This window comes from Lethenteron reissneri, chromosome 48, assembly GCF_015708825.2.
Source record: "Lethenteron reissneri isolate LAM-NWPU_2019-01 chromosome 48, ASM1570882v1, whole genome shotgun sequence".
NCBI lineage: Eukaryota > Metazoa > Chordata > Hyperoartia > Petromyzontiformes > Petromyzontidae > Lethenteron > Lethenteron reissneri.
Genome location: NC_083826.1, coordinates 4,115,706 through 4,142,249, shown reverse-complemented (window position 1 = coordinate 4,142,249; position 26,544 = coordinate 4,115,706). Strand labels below are relative to the sequence as shown.

The window sequence follows — 26,544 nt, the reverse complement described above, 5'->3', positions numbered from 1 at the left end:
AGAAGGAGGAGGAGAGTGAGGGGGTGATGTGAATGTTGTGAGATTTCAGCGCGGGTCGCCGCGACATGGATCTGCGGGACTGAAGCTCGGAGCAGGGAGAGAGAAGAAGAGGTGACAGCGAGGGGGAGAGCAGAAAGAAAAAGCGAAGGAGGGAGGGAGGCAGTGAGAAGGAATCAGCGGGGGGTGGGTAAGGGAGGAGACAGAGACGGGAGGGGAGACCGGGGGAGAGAGCGAGAGACGGGGCGAGGAGGAGGAGGAGAGAGCGAGAGACAGCGGGAGGAGAGACAGCGGGTTACAGGCTGGGACAGGACAGCCGGTGAGACACAGGGAGACAGGTGGGGGAGACAGGGGGACAAGGAGACGCGAGATGATGATGCTGCTGCTGCTCGCTCCCAGTAGCAGCAGCCGTCGTCTCGTTCTGCTGCTCCATGGATGTCGCGCTCACCCCCCTCCTCTCTGACAAGCAGCGAGCAGCGAGGGGGAGACGAGGCCGACATGATCTCCGACTACCAGGTACATGCCGTGCCGGGGGGGGATGCGGGTGGATACGGGGGATACCCCGGGGTTAGCGGGCAGAGCCGCGGCGTTTGGGATGCTCGTGCCCTCACCCCCCCCCCCGCCCGGTCATCTCGACAAGGCTCGTGTTTTGTGTGGCCGTCAGTACGGATTGTATCTGGGAGATGGGGTTGTGTGTGTGTGATGGGTGGTGTGTGTGATGGGTGGTGTGTGTGATGGGTGGTGTGTGTGATGGGTGGTTTGTGTGTGTGTGATGGGTGGGAGGGGTGTGTGTGTGTGTGATGGGTGGGAGGTGTGTGTGTGATAGATGGGAGGTATGTGTGTGATGGGAGGTGTGTGTGTGATGGGTGGTGTGTGTGATGGGTGGTGTGTGTGATGGGTGGGAGGTGTGTGTGTGTGATGGGAGGTGTGTGATGGGAGGTGTGTGTGATGGGAGGTGTGTGTGTGTGATGGGAGGTGTGTGTGTGATGGGTGGGTGGTGTGTGTGTGTGATGGGAGGTGTATGATGGGTGGTGTGTGTGTGATGGGTGGTGTGTGTGATGGGTGGGGTGTGTGATGGGTGGTGTGTGTGATGGGTGGTGTGTGTGAGTGTGATGGGTGGTGTGTGTGATGGGAGGTGTGTGATGGGTGGTGTGTGTGATGGGTGGTGTGTGTGTGTGTTGGGTGGCGTGTGATGGGTGGTGTGTGTGTGATGGGTGAATTGTGTGTGTGTGATGGGAGGGAGGTGTGTGATAGATGGGAGGTGTGTGATGGGTGGTATGTGGGTTTGTGATGGATGGGAGGTGTGTGTGTGTGTGATGGGTGGTGTGTGTGATGGGAGGTGTGTGATGGGTGGTGTGTGTGTGATGGGTGGGTGGTGTGTGTGTGTGTGTGATGGGAGGTGTGTGTGTGTGTGTGATGGGTGGTGTGTGTGATGGGTGGTGTGTGTGATGGGTGGGAGGTGTGTGTGTGATGGGTGCGAGCTGTGTGTGTGTGTGATGGGAGGTGTGTGTGTGATGGGTGGGAGGTGTGTGTGTGTGATGGGTGGGAGGTGTGTGTGTGTGATGGGTGGGGTGTGTGTGTGTGTGATGGGAGGTGTGTGTGTGATGGGTGGGAGGTGTGTGTGTGTGATGGGTGGGGTTTGTGTATGTGTGATGGGAGGTGTGTGTGTGATGGGTGGTGTGTGTGTGTGTGATGGGAGGTGTGTGTGTGTGATGGGTGGTGTGTGTGATGGGTGGGAGGTGTGTGTGTGTGTGATGGGAGGTGTGTGTGTGTGATGGGTGGTGTGTGTGATGGGTGGGAGGTGTGTTGTGTGTGTGTGGGGAGCGGTAGTATAGCGGTTAGTGCGCTGCGCTACGAACTTGGCGACCCGGGTTCAATTCCCGCTCACCGCCAACATCAGTGACGATTATCTAAACCGGTCCTGGGCCTCCTCTAGGTCGACTCGGCCTAAAATGAGACAAATGTGGCCGGGCGTGGTGTTGGCCACCCATCGCCTCGTTTGCAGTGCCGGCCTTTATAGGTGCTCGCTAGCAGCACTTGCCCCTACAGTCCGTTAAGGCTATACGATGGGAGGTGTGTGTGTGATGGATGGGAGGTGTGTGTGTGATAGGTGGGAGGCGTGTGTGTGATGGGTGGTAGGTGTGTGTGTGATAGGTGTGTGTGTGTGATGGATGGGAGGTGTGTGTGTGATAGGTGGGAGGTGTGTGTGTGGTGGATGGGAGGTGTGTGTGTGACAGGTGGGAGGTGTGTGTGTGTGATGGATGGTGTGTGTGTGTGATGGATGGCGTGTGTGTGTGTGATGGATGGGAGGTGTGTGTGATGGATGGGAGGTGTGTGTGTGTGTGTGAGACCGGTGGGAGGTGTGTGTGTGATGGATGGGAGGTGTGTGTGTGTGTGTGTGAGACCGGTGGGAGGTGTGTGTGTGTGAGACCGGTGGGAGGTGTAGGTGTGTGTGTGTGTGAGACCGGTGGGAGATGTGTGTGTGATAGATGGGAGATGTGTGTGTGGGAGGTGTGTGTGTGATGAGTGGTAGGTGTGTGTGTGATGGGTGGTAGGTGTGTGTGTGTAAGGGGAGCTGCGTGAGGGTGTGTGTGTGTGTGTTGGTGAAGGTGTGGGTGCAGGGGCGGTGTTTTTCTACGGGGCAGCAATCACGCAGTGGTTCGCGTATTCCCCTCCAAGCCCGGCCACCCGAGTTCGAACCGGTCCTGAGCCTCCCCGAGGTCGACTCAGCCTTAAATGAGTACCTGCTGCGGTGTGTAAACATCAGCATTGGAGAGACAAAGGGGGCCGGGCGTGGGGCTGGTTACCCACTCCCTCGTGTGCCCTGTCGTCCTTCATAGGTGCTCGCTAACAGCACCTGCCCCAACAGGCTGTAAGAGCTCGCGAGCTTTGTCTTTGTGGTGTGCGTTAATAGCCTCGTGATGATGACGGAAGTCTGCGTGATGCTAGTGTGTAAATTCTCGTGTGTGTGTGCGTGGTGCGTGCGCGTGTGTGTGTGTGATGGTGGTGCGTGAGTGTGTGTGTGTGTGATGGTGGTGCGTGCGCGTGTGTGTGTGTGATGGTGGTGCGTGTGTGTGTGATGGTGGTGCATGAGTGTGTGTGTGTGATGGTGGTGCGTGAGTGTGTGTGTGTGATGGTGGTGCGTGCGTGTGTGTGTGTGATGGTGGTGCGTGAGTGTGTGTGTGATGGTGGTGCGTGTGTGTGTGTGTGATGGTGGGGCGTGAGTGTGTGTGTATGATGGTGGTGTGTGAGTGTGTGTGTGTGATGGTGGTGCGTGAGTGTGTGTGTGTTGGTGGTGCGTGAGTGTGTGTGATGGTGGTGCGTGAGTGTGTGTGTGATGGTGGTGCGTGCGTGTGTGTGTGTGATGGTGGTGCGTGAGTGTGTGTGTGATGGTGGTGCGTGCGTGTGTGATGGTGGTGCGTGAGTGTGTGTGATGGTGGTGCGTGCGTGTGTGTGTATGATGCTGGTGCGTGTGTGTGATGGTGGTGGTGAGTGTGTGTGTGTGATGGTGGTGCGTGCGTGTGTGTGTATGTGTGTGATGGTGGTGCGCGAGTGCGTGTGTGTGATGGTGGTGCGTGCGTGTGTGTGTATGTGTGTGATGGTGGTGCGCGAGTGCGTGTGTGTGATGGTGGTGCGTGCGTGTGTGTGTGTGATGGTGGTGCGTGAGTGTGTGTGTGTGATGGTGGTGCGTAAGTGTGTGTGTGTTGGTGGTGCGTGTGTGTGTGATGGTGGTGCGTGAGTGTGTGTGTGTGATGGTGGTGCATGAGTGTGTGTGTGTGATGGTGGTGAGTGAGTGTGTGTGTGTGATGGTGGTGCGTACGTGTGTGTGTGTGATGGTGGTGCATGAGTGTGTGTGTGTGTGATGGTGGTGCGTGAGTGTGTGTGTGATGGTGGTGCGTGTGTGTGATGGTGGTGCGTGAGTGTGTGTGTGATGGTGGTTCGTGAGTGTGTGTGTGATGGTGGTGCGTGTGTGTGTGATGGTGGTGCGCGTGTGTGTGTGTGTGATGGTGGTGCGTGAGTGTGTGTGAATATTAGTGTGACGAACATGGTATAGTGGGAAGATGGTGGTACTTAGTAATGGTGTGTGATGATTGAATTCGATTAGTGTGATGATGATGGTGGTGTGTGCGTGATGGCAGCGTCTGTGTGGGTGTGACTTGTCTTGGCGTGTTCTCTTCCACTGATTTGCATGATGAGCTGGTAAACACACAGAGCCCAGGGAGTGTGTTGGGTTGTGTAGCGAGGTCAGTGTGTGTTGTGTTGTAAGGGTTGTGTGCCCTGGTGTGTGTTGTGTTGTATGGGTTGTGTACCCTGGTGAGTGTGTGTTGTATGGGTTGTGTAGTCTGGTGTGTGTGTGTTGTGTTGTATGGGTTGTGTACCCTGGTGTGTGTTGTGTTGTAAGGGTTGTGTACCCTGGTGTGTGTTGTGTTGTAAGGGTTGTGTGCCCTGGTGTGTGTTGTGTTGTATGGGTTGTGTAGCGAGGTCAGTGTGTGTTGTGTTGTATGGGTTGTGTACCCTGGTGTGTGTTGTATGGGTTGTGTAGTCCGGTGTGTGTTGTGTTGTATGGGTTGTGTACCCTGGTGAGTGTGTGTTGTATGGGTTGTGTGCCCTGGTGTGTGTTGTGTTGTATGGGTTGTGTGCCCTGGTGTGTGTTGTGTTGTATGGGTTGTGTACCCTGGTGAGTGTGTGTTGGATGGGCTGTGTGCCCTGGTGTGTGTTGTGTTGTATGGGTTGTGTACCCTGGTGAGTGTGTGTTGTGTTGTATGTGTTGTGTAGCCTGGTGAGTGTGTGTTGTGTTGTATGGGTTGTGTAGTCTGGTGAGTGTGTGTTGTGTTGTATGGGTTGTGTAGCCTGGTGAGTGTGTGTTGTGTTGTATGGGTTGTGTAGCCTGGTGAGTGTGTGTTGTGTTGTATGGGTTGTGTAGTCTGGTGAGTGTGTGTTGTGTTGTATGGGTTGTGTAGCCTGGTGAGTGTGTGTTGTGTTGTATGGGTTGTGTAGCCTGGTGAGTGTGTGTTGTGTTGTATGGGTTGTGTAGCCTGGTGAGTGTGTGTTGTGTTGTATGGGTTGTGTAGCCTGGTGAGTGTGTGTTGTGTTGTATGGGTTGTGTAGCCTGGTGAGTGTGTGTTGTGTTGTATGGGTTGTGTAGCCTGGTGAGTGTGTGTTGTATGGGTTGTATAGTCTGGTGAGTGTGTGTTGTGTTGTATGGGTTGTGTAGCCTGGTGAGTGTGTGTTGTGTTGTATGGGTTGTGTAGCCTGGTGAGTGTGTGTTGTGTTGTATGGGTTGTGTACCCTGGTGAGTGTGTGTTGTGTTGTATGGGTTGTGTAGCCTGGTGAGTGTGTGTTGTGTTGTATGGGTTGTGTAGCCTGGTGAGTGTGTGTTGTGTTGTATGGGTTGTGTAGCCTGGTGAGTGTGTGTTGTGTTGTATGGGTTGTATAGTCTGGTGAGTGTGTGTTGTGTTGTATGGGTTGTGTACCCTGGTGATGGGGCCGTGTGTTTGAGATAGATGAAAGCAGCACCATTCTAAGTGGAGATCAATTTTTGTTTAAATCAATCATGTACCTGGGTTATAAAGGCAACCTTAATAAAGGCGACCTTAATAGCCCTCAGCCCCAACTGTTCGAATGTCCATATGGGTGTCATCGTGATAGTGAGAGTAGTGAGTTTATGTCTGCCTATGTACGTACCATGGGTCCGTATGTAAGCGTGAGAGTGAGTGCAGTGGTGAGCGCACTAACGTTGCAAACCAAGTGTGGCCAGGATTCAATTCCTGCTTTCCCCAGCACCAGCGTCGAATATCTGACCTTGTCCTGGGACTCCCCTAGGTCGACTCAGCCTTGAATGAGAACCTGGAGCAGTGTGTGAACATCAGCGGTTGGGGAGATAAAGGTGGACGGGTGGAGTCCTTGTCACACCAACCCCCCTCGCTGAACAGCACTTGACCCAACAACCTGTCTGGGTTACACGGGGAAGCTTTGTCTCTGTAGGAGGGCCATCTCAAAAGTTCTGTCACCCACAATATGTAGATGTCAGTTAAAACATTTAAAGAAATGTACTGCATTGAGACGAAACATAATTGATAATTGTTCAAAAATTACACCTGTAACCTTTAAAAATGAAGTCCTACATTTATTTGAAAGTATAAATCGTGCCTGCATTAATTTTCATAATGGAAGTCAGTCTGAACATTTGTTAAATAAACCAGAAATAACCCTGTGTGATCTAATAAAATACATATAACCTCCCTGCGTACTGACTTTTGGGCTACCCTGTTATAGGGTTGCCACCTCTTGAGTGGGACGTATCATGGCAAGAAGGAAGCTATCTCTGATCAGCACAGGAGTGGAGAGCTACATGGGAATTCCTTTATCTTCAGCAGTTGTCATTGCCATTGTCATGCGACGGACACACACCGGGACGTGTAATGTCCCGGCACGACGGACAGATTTCCCTGCCACGGCAACTGCAGTATTCTCCGAATTATAAGACGCACCAGAAAGTAAGAAAAAACACACAAAAAACCTTGTGCCCGGTATCAGAATATGAATTTCAGTTGCACTGACAAAGATCCCCCCTTTTCGCCTTGACAGGCTTTTGGGGTAAGTGCTGTTCGTGAGTAGCTATGAGGGCCGGCAAATAGATGCACACACGCGCAAACACAGGGGTATGAGACGCACCCCCCAACCACTGCTTTTATATACAGGAGTTGAGGAGGTGTGCGGGGATGTGTGGGGGGGGGGGGGGGGGCACAAATACGCTGCGTCTTCTAACCCGGAGATTAGGGGATCTCTCAGCGACGACGGTCCTGGGGAAAACCAGGACGGCCTGGACAGGGTGAGCGGAGTGCCGATCTTTGTCCCGCCGCTCGATGCGAAACCCCGCTCCGCCCGGCCGTGTTCATCCCAGACACGCGCGCCACGTGGTCCCTGCTTCCACGTGGCGCTTCTCGAGTGGACTGACAGATCTCACAGGAGAGCAGCCGGCCTCGTCCAACAAGAGAGGACGATGTTGCATGGAACAAAACCTGCGGGGACGGGTGGCAGCGCCGCCCCTGTCACCTTCCGGCAGGTGTAAGGTCGTCGATGGGTGACACGACGGCGCGACACGGCGCGTGTTGGTCCACTTGTCTGGTAGAGCTCCGGTAGAGATCGCGTTTCGCACTCTGCTATTGAAATAACGAAATCAAATACCTACGGCAGGGGATGGGGGGTGGGGGACCCGCGGCCCGTAGGCCGGACGTGAGCCGCTACTTTGTTTCGTGTGTGTCCGCACCAGGCCTGCCGCGTCGGGGCGGCACGCAAACTATGTTTGTCCAACGTCACCCTCAGTCAGCCCACACTATGGACCATATAGAGAATCCACCGTGACCTGCACTCCTTCATCGGAGGAGGAGGAACAGAACAACGGCACGAACTCTCCCTGAGCTGAAGTAACAAACCTCCACATTCGGCCTCTATTGCAGTTCTGAAAATGCAAAAATATCCGTTTGGCCGTCCTGCGACGAACATTGCTCTCGCGTGTGTGGACCAGAAATCACTTGAAGGAGGGATCTCAGCAGTAGCTCTGTGACACCTGCTTCCGCGGGCCGCTCTCGAACGCGAAGGGGTCACACTGCTCTACGAGATTTCTGAATCGATTCTTCATCACGTGGAATGAGAATGAAGGAAATCAAACTCACGTGTATAGCATGCGCCTGCTGCTGTGCTACGGGCCTGCTCACGGCCAGTGACGATTATCTGAACTGGTCCTGAGCCTCCCCTAGGTCGACTCAGCCTAACATGAGTTTATCTGGTGCGGTGTGTAAACATCGCCACGAGGGAGACAAAGGCGGCCGGACGTGGGTCTGGCTTTCACTTGCCCCAAACGCCTGTAAAGGCCCCGTGTGTGTTGGTGGCATGTGCTGGCGCAGGGGCTGTGCGGCGTGCCCCGTGAGTGGGGAGCTGGTCGGTAGGCTTGTGTGCCACTAGCGGGGGGCTGTTGGCCACTGCTGTGCGCGCGTGAATGTTTACACGGGGCCAGAGGACATATTCACCGCTTGAAATAGCTTCCATATAGTGTTACACGCAGAGATGGCACAGTACGCCATACACACAGTACACCGTACAGACACCGTTATACTATACACACACACACACCAAGATAAGTGTTATACCATACGTGTTGCACCAAAGATGAAGGTCCCCCGTATAGCCGAAACACATTTTTGGGGCAAGTGTTGTGAGCGAAAAGCGTCCGGTATGGCGAATGGCACCAATAAAAGCCGGCACGGCGCACGAGGAGGTGGGTGGCAATCACCACGCCCGGCCGCCTTTGTCTCCCTCGTGGCAATATTTACACACCGCACCAGTTACTCATTCGAGGCCGAGTCGACCTAGGGGAGGCCCTGGGCCGGTTCAGGTAATCGCCACCGATGTTGGTCGTGAGCAGGATTCGAACTCGGGTCACCGGGTTCGTAGCGCAGCGCGCTAACCACTACACTGCCTATCCGGTACCATACACACAGTGACACGCGTTATACACATTACACCGAGGCCGTACTTATAATATATATTTGGGGGGAACACATCCCCCCCAAATATTCAAATATGCTCAAAATGTCCCCCCCCCCATTATATTGCTATAAAATAGATTTCTGTTTATATGATTGTGGTTATGGTTGTACTTTATTAATCCCTAATCTGTTGCCATTACATACAATGAAGCAAGAAAAGGTAAAAAAAAATATAAAACAGAGCAATGTAATACCATACACTATTAGACATTATTGTTAATATAAAATAAAAAAAGTCCATCCTATGTGTTAGTGAATTTTTTTATATTTTCGGCAGGAAATGGCAGAAACTTCTTTTTCAAATTTAGATTTTTTTTTCTGGGGGGGGGACCCCAGACCCCCTAGAAGATTTGGTCCCCCCCAATGTTGACTCTATGGCTACGGCCTTGAACTACACACACAGGTATATGTTATACGCCATGTACAGCGAGACACATCTTAAATAACTGACCCACGTGTTTTCTAGTTATGTCCCCCCAGGCCCCAACCAGTGATTGGTATTGTATTGATAGGGAAGTAATACAATAATAAAAATAAAACATAATAAAATAATTCTCACGACGTTTCGGCCACAACGCAAGCAGCCGTCCTCAGGTGAAGAACATGTCTGTCTGCGTTGTGGCCGAAACGTCGTGAGAATTATTTTATTATGTTTTATTTTTATTTTTTTAATTATTTTATTACTTCCCTTCTACGTGACTTTACCGAAAGAACCAAGATGAATCCCTGCAGTCACGAAAGCTTTAAATCGAAGTTGTATTGATAGTTACCCACAGAGGAAATAGGTTGAATCTCAATAATTTCTTATGTAGGGGGCTCCTATTTCAAGAGCTTGGAATTTCAGGACCACCCCGCCCCCCCCCCCCCCCCCCCCCGCTTTACCTGTGGGGGGTTCACTGTCCACCTCTGGCTGTTAGTGACTCATGCTGAATTTTGTTTGGGGGGAGCGGTGGCGCAACGGTTAGCGCGCTAAGCTACGAACCCGGCGACCCGCGTTCGATTCTCGCTCACGGCCACCATCAACACCAGTGACGATTTTCTGAACTGGTCCTAGGCCTCACCTAGGTCGACTCAGCCTTGAATGAGTACCTGGCGCGATGCGTAAAATCATCGCCACTGGGAAGACAAAGGCGGGCGGGTGTGGTGCTGGCCACCCACCCCCTGGTGCGCCGTACCGGCCTTCATAGCTGCTACTCGCTAACAGCACTTTCCCCAACAGTCTGTTAATGCTACACGGGGGATCTTTGTCTTTGCGTGTCGCAGCCCAGCGTGGTGCAGGACTGGGGTGAGGAGGTGGAGGATGGAGCCCTGTACAGCGTTACTCTGCGCAAGGTGCAGGTGCAGCCACTCGCCACGCACAAGGGAGCTCGCTGGCTCGGGGTGAGGGCACTCACCACACTCACCCACTACAGCACACACACCGCTCCATGCACACCATACCGTACTCACCACACACACCACACTCACCGCACTCACCACATCCGATTATCACTCACCAGACCGCACCATACACCACACGCACACCACACACACCGCACTCACCGTACTCACCACACACACCACACACATCACACTCACCGCACTCACCACACACACCACACACATCACACTCACCGCACTCACCACATCCGATTATCACTCACCAGAACGCACCATACGCCACACGCACACCACACACATCACACTCACCGTACTCACCGCACTCACCACACACACCACACACATCACACTCACCGCACTCAACACATCCGATTATCACTCACCAGACCACACCATACGCCACACACACACCGCACACACCGCACACACCGCACCACGCACACGACGCTCGCTAGACAACGACTCCGCCGCCCGCGTTGGCACGGCAGGTGGAGAATGGCGCGTGCGCCCCGGGCTCCGGCGGCACCGGCGGCACCGGCGCGGCACCGCCCCCGCCGCTGCCGCCCCCGCCGCCCCCGCCGTCCATCGTGGAGACGGTGCGCACGCGCACGCTGAAGGCCGGCACGCTCGAGCGGCTCGTGCGCAACCTCCTGGTGGCGTTCCGCGAGAACGACTCCACATACGCCACCGTCTTCCTCGCCACCTACCGCTCCTTCGCCACGCCCACGCAGGTGCTCGACCTGCTGCTCGACAGGTGAGGGGCGCCGGCGGTGCGGCACCGGCTGGCACACGGAGACTAAGAACCCCCCCCCCGCCCCCCAAACCCCCAACCGTGTAGCATTTAACAGACTGGTCGGCGCAAGCCGTGTTGGCGAGTGGCACCTACGAAGGCCGGTGCACGAGGGGGTGGGTGGCCAGCAACACCACGCCCGGTCGCCTTTGTCTCCCAAATGCTGATGTTCACACACTGCACCAGGTACTCATTTGAGTACACACCGCTCACCGCTGTACGGCGCTGTGTGATGCTGACCGTGCGGTGCTGTGCGGCGCTGTGTGATGCTGACCACGTGGTGCTGTGCAGTTCCTGTGCGGCGCTGACCGCGTGGTGCAGTGCTGTGGGGCGCTGACCACGTGGTGCTGCGTGCGTGCTGATGTGCGGTGCGGTGCAGGTACGGCAACCTGGAGGGCGAGGCGGCAGAGATCTCGCTGCGCGGCTTCACGGCGGAAGACAAGGCGGTGCTGCGCAGGTGAGCGCTCGGCAGGGGGACTCGGGTGGGACTCGGGCGGACGAGAGGGCGCGAGTCGGAGGCGTCGTCGTCGTGACGGTCAAACGCGGGCAGCGGCCGTGGGCGGGGCACGGTGGCCGGGGGTGGAGGCCAAGTCCGGAGCGGCGCGTCGGAGCTCTCCGCTGCCGTCGTGGCGGGGCCGTGAGAGACGGCGGCGGACCGCGGAGGCCTTGACCGTGGCCCACTGTGATTGTGATGGCGCTGATGGTGGTGATGGTGGTGATGATGGTGATGATGGTAGTGATGGTGGTGATGCTGATGATGGTGGTGATGTTGATGATGGTGATGCTGATGATGGTTGTGCTGATGGTGATGCTGATGGTGGTGACGCTGATGATGGTGGTGATGATGCTGATGATGGTGATGCTGATGGTGGTGATGCTGATGATGGCGATGCTGATCATGGTGATGCTGATGGTGGTGATGCTAATGATGGTGATGATGGTGGTGATGCTGATGGTGGTGATGCTGATGGTGGTGATGCTGATGATGGTGATGCTGATGGTGGTGACGCTGATGCTGGTGATGCTGATGGTGGTGATGCTGATAATGGTGATGCCGATGACGCCGATGATGCCGATGAGCTTGTCTGACCACCGAGTCGCCCGTCCACCGCCCGCGGTGACCGTGCCGTGCCGTGCCAGCTCCATCGCGTCCATCCTGGGCGCGTGGCTGGACCAGTACTCGGAGGACTTCCGCGAGCAGGGCCCCGAGTTCGGCGGACTGCGCCGGCTGCTGGAGTACCTGGCGAGGACTTTCCCCGGCTCCGACCTGGAGCGGAGGGCGCGAAACCTCATGCGGCACTTCAAGCAGCACCGCGGGGAGGCCGCCGACGGGCACAGTGCGTGTACTCACAGCGCGTACTCACCTTGCGTACTCACCTTGCGTACTCACTGTGTGTACTCACCGTGTGTACTCACAGCGCGTACTCACAGCACGCGTACTCATCGTGCGTACTCACTGTGTGTACTCACTGTGCGTACTCACAGCGTGTACTCACAGCGCGTACTCACAGCGCGTACTCACCGTGTGTACTCACCGTGTGTACTCACAGCACGCGTACTCACCATGTGTACTCACAGCGCGTACTCACAGCGTGTACTCACAGCGCGCGTACTCACCGTGCGTACTCACCCGTAAATGAGTACCTGGCGCGGTGCGTAAAGCCGGCCCGGGGGGGAGACGTCGGAGAGACAAAGGCGGCCGGCGCCGACAGCAAGAGGCTACACGGGGGGGGCACCTTTGCCTGTGTAGTGTTACACGCCCCAACGTCTGTGTGCGCGCAGGGCTGGCGCACACGTGGCACCCGGAGCGCGAGGGCCGCGGTGACTTCCTCTCCTTCCCCTCGGACCTCATCGCAGCGCAGCTCACGCTCATGGACGCGGTGCGGGGCCCACCTCCTCCACGCACCTCCACGCAACCCCCCCCCCCCTTGCACCCCGGCACTGTGTGTCGGTCCGTGTGTGTCTGTGTGTGTGGCAGTGTGTCTGTGTGTGTGGCAGTGTGTCTGTGTGTGTGGCAGTGTGTCTGTGTGTGTGGCAGTGTGTCTGTGTGTGTGGCAGTGTGTCCGTGTGTTTGTGTGTATGTGTGTGTGTGTCCGTGCGTTTGTGTGTCCACCCCTACTATGTGTGTCCGTATGTTTGTGTGTCCACCCCTACTATGTGTGTATGTGTGCGTGTGGCCGTCTGTGTGTCTGTGTGTGTGTGTCCGTGTGTCTGTGTGTGTGTCCGTGTGTCTGTGTGTGTGTCCATATGTTTGTGTGACCACCCCTACTATGTGCGTCTGTGTGCGGGTGGCCATCCGTGTGTCTGTGTGTGTGTGTCCGTGTGTCTGTGTGTGTGTCTGTGTGTGTCCATGTGTCTGTGTGTGTGTCTGTGTGTGTGTCTGTGTGTGTGTCCGTGTGTCTGTGTGTGTGTCTGTGTGTGTGTCTGTGTGTGTGTGTCCGTGTGTCTGTGTGTGTCCGTGTGTCTGTGTGTGTGTCTGTGTGTGTGTCCGTGTGTTTGTGTGTGTGTCTGTGCGTGTGTGTCCATGTGTCTGTGTGTGTGTCTGTGTGTGTGTCTGTGTGTGTCTGTGTGTGTGTCCGTATGTCTGTGTGTGTGTCCGTGTGCATCTACCAGTCATCTCAGCCAGACACCGAGACCTCCCCTTGTCAGCGAGCTTTCGACACTTCACGTGGCCTCAAAGCGCACCTAGCCTGGCACAGGCGCCGTGGTGACGTCACAGTCACTGAGTGGCGAATGGCGGGGTATTGGTATTGGTCCGTGTGTCTGTGTGTGTTTGTCTGTGTTTGTATCCGTGTGGTCTGTGTGTCCATGTGTCTGTGCGTGTTTGATCTTGATTTGAAGTTGTTGTGACTGCAGGGATCCATACTCTTTGGTTATTTCGGTCAAGTCACATAGGTAGAAAATAAAATAAATCACGACGTTTCGGGCGCAACACAAGCATCCGTCACCAGGTGGGACGACCACAGCAAGAAACAACTGAAGTGGGAAATTGTTTCTTGCTGTGGTTGTCCCACCTGATGACGGACGCTTGTGTTGCGCCCGAAACGTCGTGATTTATTTTATACCCACGTGACTTTACCGAAAGAACCAAAGAGTTTGTGTGTGTCCGTGTGTTTGTTTGTGTTCGTGTGCCCGTGTATCTGCGCGTCCGCCTCTACTCTGTGTCCGTCTGCGTGTGTGTCCGTTCATGTGTTCCGACGGCAGCGGGGAGAGGGGGGGGTGGGAAGAGACAAAGACGGCCGGGCGTGGCCACCCCACCCCCCTCCGCCGCTGCCGCTGCACGAACGCGCACGTTGCCCTCCAAATATCCCGTCAAGGCTATCCGCTCGGCAGCGGAGGAGGAGCGGTGTCATCGTCGTCGTCTGCGTCGTAACCCCCCGCGTCTCCGTGCTGTGCGCGCAGGAGCTGTTCAAGCGCGTGGTGCCCCACCACTGCCTGGGCTGCGTGTGGTCGCGGCGCGACCGCAAGGAGAACGCGCGTCTCGCGGGCACCGTGCGCGCCACCATCGCGCAGTTCAACGCCGTCGCCAACGCCGTCACCGTCACCGTGCTCGACCCCGCGCTCGCCAAACCCGCGCAGCGCGCGCGCCTCGTGCAGAAGTGGATCGACGTCGCCCAGGTGCGGGGGTGGGGGGGGCTGTAGCTGGGGGGGGGAGCTGTAGCTGGGGGGGTGGGAGCTGTAGCTGGGGGGGTGGGAGCTGTAGCTGTGGGGGGGGGGCTGTAGCTGTGGGGGGGGGGGAGCTGTAGCTGTGGGGGGGGGGCTGTAGCTGGGGGGGGGAAGCTGTAGCTGGGGGGGTGGGAGGTGTAGCTGGGGGGGTGGGAGCTGTAGCTGGGGGGGGGGGGGGAGCTGTAGCTGGGGGGGTGGGAGCTGTAGCTGGGGGGGGGGCTGTAGCTGTGGGGGGGGGGAAGCTGTAGCTGGGGGGGGGAGCTGTAGCTGTGGGGGGGGGGAGCTGTAGCTGGGGGGGTGGGAGGTGTAGCTGGGGGGGTGGGAGCTGTAGCTGGGGGGGGGGGAGCTGTAGCTGGGGGGGTGGGAGCTGTAGCTGGGGGGGGGGGGGCTGTAGCTGTGGGGGGGGGGAAGCTGTAGCTGGGGGGGGGAGCTGTAGCTGTGGGGGGGGGGAGCTGTAGCTGGGGGGGGGGGGAGCTGTAGCAGAGGGGGTCGCGGGGTACCCACGTGGAGACACACACGTGTAACCATGAGACACACACGTGTAACCATGAGACACACACACACACGTGTGTAACCACGTGTGTGCGTGTGTGTGTCTCCGTGCGTCTGCAGGAGTGCCGAATCCACAAGAACTTCTCGTCGCTCCGAGCGGTTCTCTCCGCGCTGCAGAGCAACGGCATCTACCGCCTCAAGCGCACGTGGGCCACCGTCCCCAGGCACGCACGCGCACGCACGCACGCACGCACGCGCACGCACGCGCACGCACGCACGCACGCGCACGCACGTGCACGCACGCACGCGCAGAAGCACAAAGACAAAGACCCCCCGTGTAGCCTGTAACAGACTAACACAGGGGTCGGGAACCTTTTTGACTGGGAGAGCCATAAAAGCCAAATATTTCTAAATATATTTCATTGAGAGCCATATAGTATTTTTAACGTATAATAAATTAAATATGTCTTACTTTTAATGCGACTTCTGGTGCTGCGTGGTTTTGCTGATGGCCTTGTAGTCTGGTTCGTACGTGGTGAGGTTGAGCTTCGTGCAGGCGTTGAGGCCCCGTGACCCGTGAAATTTATCTTGAAAACTAATTTCTGTTTACTTTAAAATGACACAGTATTATTAAGCAATATCACAAGTATTTAAAATCAGTTCCAAACTTATTTTATTTTTCAACTCAAAATTGTCTGGGAGCCATATGCCGTCACCAGAAGAGCCATATATGGCTCGCGAGCCATAGGTTCCCGACCGCTGGACTAACACGTAGCAGGCTTTCGCGACCAATATTATTCATAATCAACGTTTTTGGGTTTAGATCGAGTTATTTATAAATGTGTCGTAACCCTCCACCACCCGACACGGCCAATCAGTAAAAAAGTGTCACGTTGACAAAAGACAAATAGTTCACACTGCTTTAGCCCACCGGTGTGTTGAAGCGTGAAACCACAAAATTTACAATTTGAGTACGACGTTTCGCTCGGTGAGCTAAAGCAGTGAACTATTTGTCTTTTGTCAACGTGACACTTTTTTACTGATTGGCCGTGTCGGGTGGTGGAGGGTTACGACACATTTATAAATAACGCGATCTAAACCCAAAAACGTTGATTATGAACTGTAACAGACTGTTGGGGCAAGTGCTGTTAGCGAGCACCTATGAAGGCGGGCACGGCACACGAGGGGGTGGGTGGCCAGCAACCACGCCCGGACGGACGCCTTTGGGGGCTGTCCATAAATGACGTCACGCACCTATGGGGGGGGGGGGGGTGTCAGACATTTGTGACGATGTGTAACGAGGGAGGGGGGATTTGAGAAATGTGACGTCACATCAAAATGCGCAACTTTAAATAAATATAGAAAACACGTTCTACTTAATTAAATATACTTTTTTAAATAAATGTTTTCTCCTACAACATCAGAGTGCAGCGCCATATTAAATACGCACGACAATGACAATAGTTTAAGGCGATTTGAAGCATGTTTTATTTTGGGGGGGGCAGAGCTTTGTGACGTCATATTTGAGAGAGGGGTCTGACTTTTTGTAACGCCGTTTGACGAAGGGGGGGGGGGTCAAAAATCGTCCAAAATCGCGTGACGTCATTTATGGACGGCCCCTCGTGGCGATCTTTACTACACACCCCACCGGGTACTCATTTGAGGCCGAGTCGACCTAGGGGAGACTCAGGACCGGTCCAGATAATCGTCACCGGTGTTGGCCGTGAGCGGGAATCGAACTCGGGTCACTGGGTTCTAAGCGCAGCGTAGCGCTAACCGCTACCCCACCACTCTGTGTGTGCACAGAAGTACACACACACAGGTACACGCATACACACGTACGTACACACGGATGCACATACACTCACACGCACGTACACACACACGCACCTACACACACACGCACCTACACACTAGTATACGCACACGTACACACACACGCACCTACGCACGCACCTACACACACACGCACCTACACACACGCACGTACACACACAAGTTCAAGTTTATTTATTAGGTATAGCCCTGCGGCTCTTGAATCGGGTGCAACCGCAACAAACAAAAAACAAAAACATGAACAAAAAATGAACACGGACCTACACACACGCGCACGTACACACACACGCACGTACACACACACGCACCTACACACACACGCACACGTACACACATGTATGCACGATAGCTGCGCTGCTTGTGCGAGCCGTGTGTGTGCTGTATGTGTGTGTATGTGCTGTGTGTATGTGTGGGTGTGTGTATGTGCTGTATGTGTGTGTGTATGTGCTGTATGTATGTGTGTGTGCTGTGTGTGTGCGTGTGTGTGTGTGTGCTGTGTGTGCGCTGTGTGCGCCTTTGATCTTGGTGCGCAACAGGGACACCACCTCCCTTTACCAGGAGCTGTCCGACATCTTCTCCGGTGAGAACAATCATCTCACGAGCCGCGAGCTGCTCATGAAGGTGAGCGAGGGCACACACACAGACAAAGATCCCCCATATAGCCTGTAACAGACTGTTGGGGCAAGTGCTGTTAGCGAGCACCTATGAAGCCCGGCAGGGCGTACAAAGGGGGTGGGTGGGTGGTCAGCACCACGCCCGACCGCCTTTGTCTCCCCAGTGGCGATGTTTACCACACACCGCACCGGGCACAGGTACACGTACACATATGCAGGTGCACACACGCAGGTACACACACGCACACGCAGGTACACACACGCACACGCAGGTGCACACACGCAGGTACACACACGCACACGCAGGTACACACGCAGGTACACACACGCACACGCAGGTACACACACGCAGGTACACACACGCACACGCAGGTACACACACACACGCAGGTACACACACGCAGGTACACACACGCAGGTACACACACGCAGGTACACACACGTACACACACGCAGGTACACACACACAGGTACACACACGCACACACGTGCACACACACGCACACACACACGCGTACACACACACAGGTGCACACACGCACGCACGACGACGCGCGCGTGACTCCGCGTGGCAGGAGGCGACGTCGAAGTTCGCGACGCTGGAGAGCAGCCTGAAGGAGAGCCAGAAGCGCGCGCTGAAGCGCCTGCAGATCCAGAAGGACACGGTCAGTCGCGCTGGGGAGGGTGGGGGGGAGGGGGGGGGTGGGGGGAAGGGGGGGTTGGGAGGAATGGGGGGGGTTAGGGGGGATTGTGGAGGAAGGGGGGGTTGGGGGGATCGGGGGGTATGGAGAAGGGTTGGGGGAATGGGGGGGGGGGGGGTTGGGGGGGATGGAGGAGGGTTGGAGGGGAGGGGGGTTGGGGGGATCGCGGGGAATGGGGGGGGGGTTGGGGGGGATGGGGGGGTTGGGGGGTTTTGGGTGGATGGGGGGGGGGGTTGGGGGAATGGGGGGGGGGTTTAGGTGGATGGGGGGGGGGATAGGGTAGGTTGGGCGGATAGGGGAGGGTTGGGGGGGGATGGGAGGGGGGGCACCGCACCACCCCCCCCCGCGCTCACCGCGTGCCGCTCCCGTGTCCGCTCTGTGCAGGGCGTCATGCAGGGCACGGTGCCGTACCTGGGCACGTTCCTCACCGACCTCACCATGCTGGACACCGCCCTGCCCGATCGCCTCGAGGTGCCCACGCTCCCAGCCCATGCACCTAGCCCGTGTACTTCGCCGAAACACCATCAGCCATATGCCTAGCCCATAGTGCTAGCACTCACCCCATGCACTTAGCCCATAGTTCTAGCACTCACCCCATGCACCTAGCCCATAGTTCTAGCACTTACCCCATGCACCTAACCCATAGTTCTAGCACTCACCCCATGCACCTAGCCCATAGTTCTAGCACTTACCCCATGCACCTAGCCCATAGTTCTAGCACTCACCCCATGCACCTAGCCCATAGTTCTAGCACTCACCCCATGCACCTAGCCCATAGTTCTAGCACTCACCCCATGCACCTAGCCCATAGTTCTAGCACTCACCCCATGCACCTAGCCCATAGTTCTAGCACTCACCCCATGCACCTAGCCCATAGTTCTAGCACTTACCCCATGCACCTAGCCCATAGTTCTAGCACTTACCCCATGCACCTAGCCCATAGTTCTAGCACTCACCCCATGCACCTAGCCCATAGTTCTAGCACTCACCCCATGCACCTCGCCCAACAAACCTTGTCCATACCTCTAGTGCATAGCCCAAAGCCCACATACAAAGCTTTAACACGTACTCAGATTGTAAATGTTGTGGATTCGCTCTCCAACACACCGGTGTTGCTGTACTAGTGACGAATTGGCATGTACCGTTTACGTGACAAACCTTACTCATTGGCTGTGTCGGGTGGTAGTGGGTTTAACGACACATTTATATTTACGCGATCTAACCCCCCCAAAAAATACTATATTATGGAATTTAACACGTAGCCTAGCCACAGCCGAATAAAACCGGCCTTAATAGGTGCTTGCTAACTGCACTCGCCCCAACCGCCCGTAAGGGTGACACGGGGAATCTCTGCCTGTGTGTGTGTGCTGTGTGTGTGCTGTGTGTGTGCTGTGTGTGTGTGCATGCAGGGAGGTCTCATCAACTTTGAGAAGAGACGCAGGGTGAGTTCCCCTCTAAAGAGGAACAACTGAGATCGTCATCACGTGTGTATGTTGTCAGTGTGCTGTGTGTGTGTGCTGTGTGTGCTGTCATTGTGCTGTGTGTGTGCTGTGAGTGAGTGCTATGTGTGTAAGTGTGCTGTGTGTGTGAGCTGTGTGTGCATGCTATGTGTGTGAGTGTGCTGTGTGTGTGTGCTATGTGTGTGAGTGTACTGTGTGTGCATGCTGTGTGTGTGAGTGTGCTGTGTGTGTGAGTGTGCTATGTGTGTGGGTGTGCTGTGAGTGAGTGCTATGTGTGTGAGTGTGCTGTGTGTGCATGCTGTGTGTGTGAGTGTGCTGTGTGTGTGAGTGTGCTATGTGTGTGAGTGTGCTGTGAGTGAGTGCTATGTGTGTGAGTGTGCTGTGTGTGCATGCTGTGAGTGTGAGTGTGCTGTGTGTGAATGCTGTGTGTGTGAGTGTGCTGTGTGTGTGTGGATGCTGTGTATGTGAGTGTGCTATGTGTGTGAGTGTGCTGTCAGTGAATGCTATGTGTGTGTATGCTGTGAGTAAATGCTATGTGTGCATGTCAGTGTGCTGTCAATGAATGCTATGTGTGTGAGTGTGCTGTGAGTAAATGCTATGTGTGCATGTGAGTGTGCTGTGTGTGTGCTGTGTGTGTTGTGAGTGAACGCTATGTGTGTGAGTGTGTTGTGAGTGAATGCTATGTGTGTATGTGAGTGTGCTGTGTGTGTGCTGCGCGTGCTGTGAGTGAATGCTATGTGTGTATGTGAGTGTGCTGTGTGTGTGCTGTGTGTGCTGTGAGTGAATGCTATGTGTGTGTGTGCTGTGAGTCAATGCTATGTGTGTATGTGAGTGTGCTGTCAGTGAATGCTATGTGTGTAAGCGAGTGTGCCGTGTGTGTGCTGCGCGTGCTGCGTGCGCCGCGCTTGCGCTGTGGCAGGAGTTTGAGATCATGGCTCAGATCAAGCTGCTGCAGTCGGCCTGCAACAACTACAGCATCAAGGCAGAGCAGCGCTTCCTCGCCTGGTTCCACCGTCTGCACTCGCTGTCCGAGGAGCAGAGGTGAGCAACGGACGAGCGGAGAGGGGTGAGCGGACCCTGTCCCACGTGGTGTACCGTGGCCCATGTCGCGTACACCGTGTTCAACGCGTGTACTGTGTCCCAGGTTGTGTATCGTGTCCCACGTGGTGTACCGTGTCCCACGTGGTGTACCGTGTCCCACGTGGTGTACCGTGTCCCACGTGTGTACCCTGTCCCACGTGGTGTACCGTGTCTCATGTCGCGTGTACCGTGTCCCACGTCATGTACCGTGTCCCAGGTTGTGTACCGTGCCCCACGTGTGTACTGTCTCCCACGTGTGTCCCGTGTCCCGTGCGCGTGTTCCCAGTTACGCGCTGTCGTGCGAACTGGAGCCGCCGGGAGAATCCACCTCGTCCCCCAAGACCACGCGCCGGCGCGTGGGCAAGAGAATCAGCGGGCAAGCGGCACAGCAGCAGCAGCAGCAGCACCACCACCACCAACAACAACACAGCAGTAGCAGCAGCACCACCAACAGCAACAACACCGCCAACAGCAACAACACAGCAGCAGCACCACCGCCAACAGCAACAACACCGCCAACAGCAACAACACCGCCAACAACAACAACACAGCAGCAGCACACCGCCAACAGCAACAACACCGCCAACAGCAACAACACCGCCAACAGCAACAACACAGCAGCAGCACACCGCCAACAGCAACAACACAGCAGCAGCACACCGCCAACAGCAACAACACAGCAGTAGCAGCAGCACCACCAACAGCAACAACACAGCAGCATCACCACCGCCAACAGCAACAACACAGCAGCAGCAGCACCACCAACAGCAACAACACAGCAGTAGCAGCAGCACCACCAACAGCAACAACACAGCAGCATCACCACCGCCAACAGCAACAACACAGCAGTAGCAGCAGCACCACCAACAGCAACAACACAGCAGCAGCAGCACCGCCAACAGCAACAACACAGCAGCAGCAGCACCACCAACAGCAACAACACAGCAGTAGCACCACCGCCAACAGCAACAACACAGCAGTAGCAGCAGCACCACCAACAGCAACAACACAGCAGCAGCAGCACCGCCAACAGCAACAACACAGCAGCAGCAGCACCACCAACAGCAACAACACAGCAGCATCACCACCGCCAACAGCAACAACACAGCAGTAGCAGCAGCACCACCAACAGCAACAACACAGCAGCAGCAGCACCACCAACAGCAACAACACAGCAGCAGCACACCGCCAACAGCAACAACACAGCAGTAGCACCACCGCCAACAGCAACAACACAGCAGCAGCAGCACCACCAACAGCAACAACACAGCAGCAGCAGCACCACCAACAGCAACAACACAGCAGCAGCACACCGCCAACAGCAACAACACAGCAGCAGCAGCACCACCAACAGCAACAACACAGCAGCATCACCACCGCCAACAGCAACAACACAGCAGTAGCACCACCGCCAACAGCAGCACCACCACCAACAGCAACAACACAGCAGTAGCACACCGCCAACAGCAACAACACAGCAGTAGCACCACCACCAACAGCAACAACACCGCAGCATCACCACCGCCAACAGCAACAATACAGCAGCAGCACAACCACCACTGCCAACAACAACACAGCAGCAGTGCAGCCGAGCCACTCTCTCACTTAGTCACAGCGCACCGTGACACAACTACAACGCGTCGTTGTGTGCGACGCTCCGCGTGGGGAGCGGAAGAGCAGTGGTCAGCGCGCCGCACTACGACCCCGCTAGAAACTCCCGAGCACAATTCCCGCTCCTCACAGCCACCACCACCGGTGAGGATTATCCGAACCGTCCTGGGCATCCCCCAAGTCAACTCGGCCTCAAATGAGTACCTGGTGCGGTGTGCAAACACCACTCGGGAGGCAGAGGCGGCCCGGGCGTGGTGCTGGCCACCCACCTCCCTCGTGTGCCACGCCGGTGCTCATAGGCGATGCTCGCTAACGCTCTGTCCAGGCTACACAGGGGGGCCTTTGAATTTCGATTTAAAGCTTTCGTGACTGCAGGGGTTCATCTTCTTGGTTCTTTCGGTAAAGTCACGTAGAATGGAAATAATAAAATAATAAAAATAAAACATAATAAAATACAATTCTCACGACGTTTCGGCCAACGCAAGCAGCCGTCCTCAGGTGAAGAACAGGTCTGTCGAGAAGACAGAGTCTGAATGACAACCTCTCTGTCGAGAAGACAACTCTGTCTTCTCGACAGACCTGTTCTCCACCTGAGGACGGCTGCTTGCGTTGTGTCCGAAACGTCTTGAGAATTATTTTATTATGTTTTATGTTTATTATTTTATTATTGCCATTCTACGTGACTTCACCGAAAGAACCAAGAAGAAGGGGAGGCCTTTGTCAATGTCTTCCCCCGGCGGGGCCTCTCCCCGCAGCGTGTTTGGAGCGGAGGGGCTGGCTGGAGGGGTGGTGGCGTCCCGCACCGGCGCCGCCGTCGCCGCGGGCCCCGTCGGTGGCGGGCCCTGCGTCGGCGGGGCGGCCGAGCACCGGCGGCTGGCTCACTCGGGCAGCGTGGGCGGCGAGAGCGCCGACTCGGTGAGCGTGCTCTCATCTGGCTCGTCGGGCTCCGACATGGAGGAGATCTACCTGGGCCTGGCGGCGGGCTCGCCCGACGCGCACGCCAAGCACGCCGCCGGGCAGGTGAGGGCCGCTGCCGCGCCCGGCGCGGGCTACGTGACCCAGCCAACGCAGCCTCGCCCGCCGACGCCGTACTCACACGCGCTCACGCACGCAGCCGCCCCTTCACTCGCCGCGTGACTGCGCGACCCTGCCGTGCGACCCCGCGTCGTGACCCCGCACGTGCGACCCCCGCGGGGCGACCCCGCCATGTGACACGGTGCCGCGCCCTGCGTTGCGTGCGTGCAGCTCACGAGCTGCACGTCCTGTGCCTCGCTCCAGTCTCTAGACACGACGTCCGGGGTCTCCTCGGGCTCCTCAACCGTCTCCACCGAACCCTCGCCCGCGCCCGCCTCCCGCCGGCCGGGGACGCCCGGCCGCCCGGCACTGCCCCCTCCGACAGCGGCGCTGCCGCCGCCGCCGTCGCGGCCGCCGCCGCCCCCGCCGCCGCCGCATCGCCGCGGCCGCGGGGAGACGGCGCCGAAGGCGGCGTCGCTGTCGGCGGCGGCGGCGCTGACCGCCAGGAGCCACAGGCGGTCGTCGTCGGGCGCGGTGGGCTACAGCAGCCTCTCGCTGCCGCTGTACAACCAGCAGCAGGACGGCGCGTGCGTGATCCGCGTGAGCCTCGACCGGGGCAATGGCAACCTCTACAAGAGTATCCTGGTGACACGCCGCCCCACACACACACGCACACACGCCCCGGCGCACTCACAGCGGCAGCAGCAGACAGCCGCTTGTGCCAGGCTAGGTGCATCTTGAGGCCGTCACGTGAAGTGTGGAAGGCTCGCTGCTGGTAAGAGGTTACGGGACAGACCAGGTGCCATGGGTTGACTGACTGGGATGACTGGAATATGCACCATCCTTCACAAGCATCCTCCTCCACAGAGGCCGATCTTGACACCGCCAGTATCAGTCTTCGACAAGTCCACTAGCTCCACATCCTCCTGTAACGCATCAGTTCTCTAGCCCGTGCCACGTCCGTTTAGCCCCCTCTATCCGGCCAAAGCAGCCTCGCCTGCCGAAGCGCACCGGTGGGACTGTGTCCAGATCAATCAAGGGTCTGTGAGCTCCTCACAAAATCCATTCTGGTTACACCCAGGACGGATCGTAGGCATGCCAGCCTGAATGTTTCAAACCGGCGCACCGAGTCAGCTTAGAGGATGCCCCAGGCTGGCTCATATATCACTCATCATCCACAGGGAAGGAGGGTGTGGGTATGTTTGTGATAACGCTCATCGTGCGGTGGTGGTGCCGCCGACAGAGAGCTGAGCCGTGAGTGTGTGTGTGCATGCGGTAGTGTAGCGGTTAGCGCGCTGCGCTATGAATCTGGCGACCCGGGTTCGATTCCCTCTCACGGCTAACACCAGTGACGATTATCTGAACCGGTCCTGGGCCTCCCCTAGGTCGAATCAGCCTTAAATGAGTACCTGGTGCAGTGTGTAAACATCGCCACTAGGGAGACAAAGGCGATCGGGCGTGGTGCTGGCCACCCACCCCCTCGTGTACCGTTCCGGCCTTCATAGGTGCTCGCTAACAGCACTTGCCCCTACAGTCTGTTAAGGCTATACGGGGGATCTTTGTCTTTTTTGTCCGTACGTGACGTGCAGTTGACGAGTGCCGATAAGACGCCGGCCGTGGTGCGGAAGGCGATGATCAAACACAACCTGGAGGAGGAGCGCACGGAAGCCTTCCAGCTGGTGCAGGTCGTGGGAGAGGACAAGGGTAGGCGGTTCACGTACACACGCACTCACACACTCACACATTCACGCACACTCGCACACACACACACTCACACACTCGCACACACGCACACACTCATACACGTGCACACACACACACTCGCACACACTCACGCACACACGCACACACTCATACACGTGCACACACACACTCGCACACGCACACATGCACAACAACAACCGCCATTCGCCACTAAGTGGCGGTGGCGTCACCACGACGCTTGTGCCAGGCTATGTGCACGTTGAGGCCATGTGAAGTGTCGAACGCCCGCTGGCAGGAGATCACAGGGCAGACCCAGGTGCCACGGGCCGACTGACTGAGATGACTGGCTGATGCATGCACACACTCACACACGCACACACTCGCACACACTCACACACATACACACGCGCGTGTAAGTGGTGCTGTGCTACAAACCCGGCGACCCGAATTCGATTTCCGCTCACTCGCAGCCAACACCGGTGAAGATTATCTGTAACAGTCTAGACCTCCCCTATGACGACTCCGTCTCAAATGAGTACCTGGTGCAGTGTGTAGTAAACATCGCCACTAGGGAGACAAAGGTGGCCGAGCGTGGTCCCAGCCACCCACCCCCTCGTGTGCCATACCGGCCTTAATAGATGCTCGCTAACAGCACTTGCCCCAACAGCCTGTTAAGGCTACACGGGGGGATATATATCTTTGTTCTATGCACACGTGCGTACGTGCGGTGCGCAGAGTTCGTGATCCCGGACAACGCCAACGTGTTCTACGCGATGAACACGACCGCCAACTACAACTTCATCCTGCGCAGGAAGGGCGCCGCGTCGGCGCGCAGCGAGCGCAAGGTGGGCTACCTCCACGCCACGCTGCCGCGCATGCGCACGCGCGCCCTGCTCGCGGACAAGCTCGCCAAGATCTCCCTGTGAGAGCACCTCCCGCCTGCCAGCCAGCCAGCCGGGCAACCAACCACCACCAGTGACCCCACACCCACAGAACCCCCCCATTGACACTACCACCCCCTCTCAAGACACTACCACCCCCTCTCAAGACACTACCACCCCCTCTCAAGACACTGCCGCCCACTCCCAGACACTACCGCCCCCTCTCAAGACACTACCACCCCCTTCAAGACACTACCACCCCCTCTCAAGACACTACCTCCCCCTCCCAGACACTACCACCCCCTCCCAGACACTACCGCCCCCTCTCAAGACACTACCCCCCCCTCTCAAGACACTACCACCCCCTCTCAAGACACTACCACCCCTCTCAAGACACTACCACCCCCTCTCAAGACACTACCACCCCCTCTCAAGACACTACCACCCCTCTCAAGACACTACCACCCCCTCTCAAGACACTACCACCCCCTCTCAAGACACTACCGCCCCCTCTCAAGACACTACCCCCTCTCAAGACACTACCGCCCCCTCTCAAGACACTACCACCCCCTCTCAAGACACTACCACCCCTCTCAAGACACTACCACCCCCTCTCAAGACACTACCACCCCCTCTCAAGACACTACCACCCCCTCTCAAGACACTACCACCCCCTCTCAAGACACTACCACCCCCTCTCAAGACACTACCACCCCCTCTCAAGACACTACCGCCCCCTCTCAAGACACTACCACCCCCTCTCAAGACA

General features: G+C 56.7%; 1 protein-coding gene across 2 annotated transcripts; it reads left to right on the top strand.

The window, feature by feature from the left end:
- The first annotated feature begins 11 nt into the window (after positions 1-11).
- LOC133354625 (ral guanine nucleotide dissociation stimulator-like 1) lies at positions 12-25,829 on the top strand. 2 transcript variants are annotated; one of them, XM_061571625.1, is made up of 18 exons: positions 12-513; positions 9,810-9,926; positions 10,415-10,680; positions 11,096-11,173; positions 11,857-12,053; positions 12,499-12,596; positions 14,119-14,334; positions 14,995-15,098; positions 17,247-17,331; positions 17,900-17,989; positions 18,410-18,496; positions 19,435-19,467; positions 20,405-20,526; positions 20,852-20,941; positions 22,932-23,196; positions 23,422-23,835; positions 24,780-24,894; positions 25,630-25,829. In XM_061571625.1, exons 1-18 carry the CDS (start codon positions 433-435, stop codon positions 25,818-25,820), a joined length of 2,649 nt encoding a protein of 882 aa, XP_061427609.1. In that variant the 5' UTR covers positions 12-432; the 3' UTR covers positions 25,821-25,829. The 2 variants fall into 2 exon arrangements, with proteins under 2 accessions (XP_061427609.1, XP_061427610.1); XM_061571626.1 differs by having other exon boundaries at positions 13-513; positions 23,455-23,835.
- The last annotated feature ends 715 nt before the right edge of the window (positions 25,830-26,544 follow it).

Excerpts from the sequence above, each read along its gene's own strand:
- LOC133354625 (XM_061571625.1), top strand. The coding sequence starts at position 433 with ATGTCGCGCTCACCCCCCTCCTCTCTGACAAGCAGCGAGCAGCGAGGG. Across the intron at positions 17,332-17,899 it reads GCCGCGAGCTGCTCATGAAG|GAGGCGACGTCGAAGTTCGC; the intron begins GTGAGCGAGGGC and ends TCCGCGTGGCAG. Across the intron at positions 17,990-18,409 it reads TGCAGATCCAGAAGGACACG|GGCGTCATGCAGGGCACGGT; the intron begins GTCAGTCGCGCT and ends CGCTCTGTGCAG.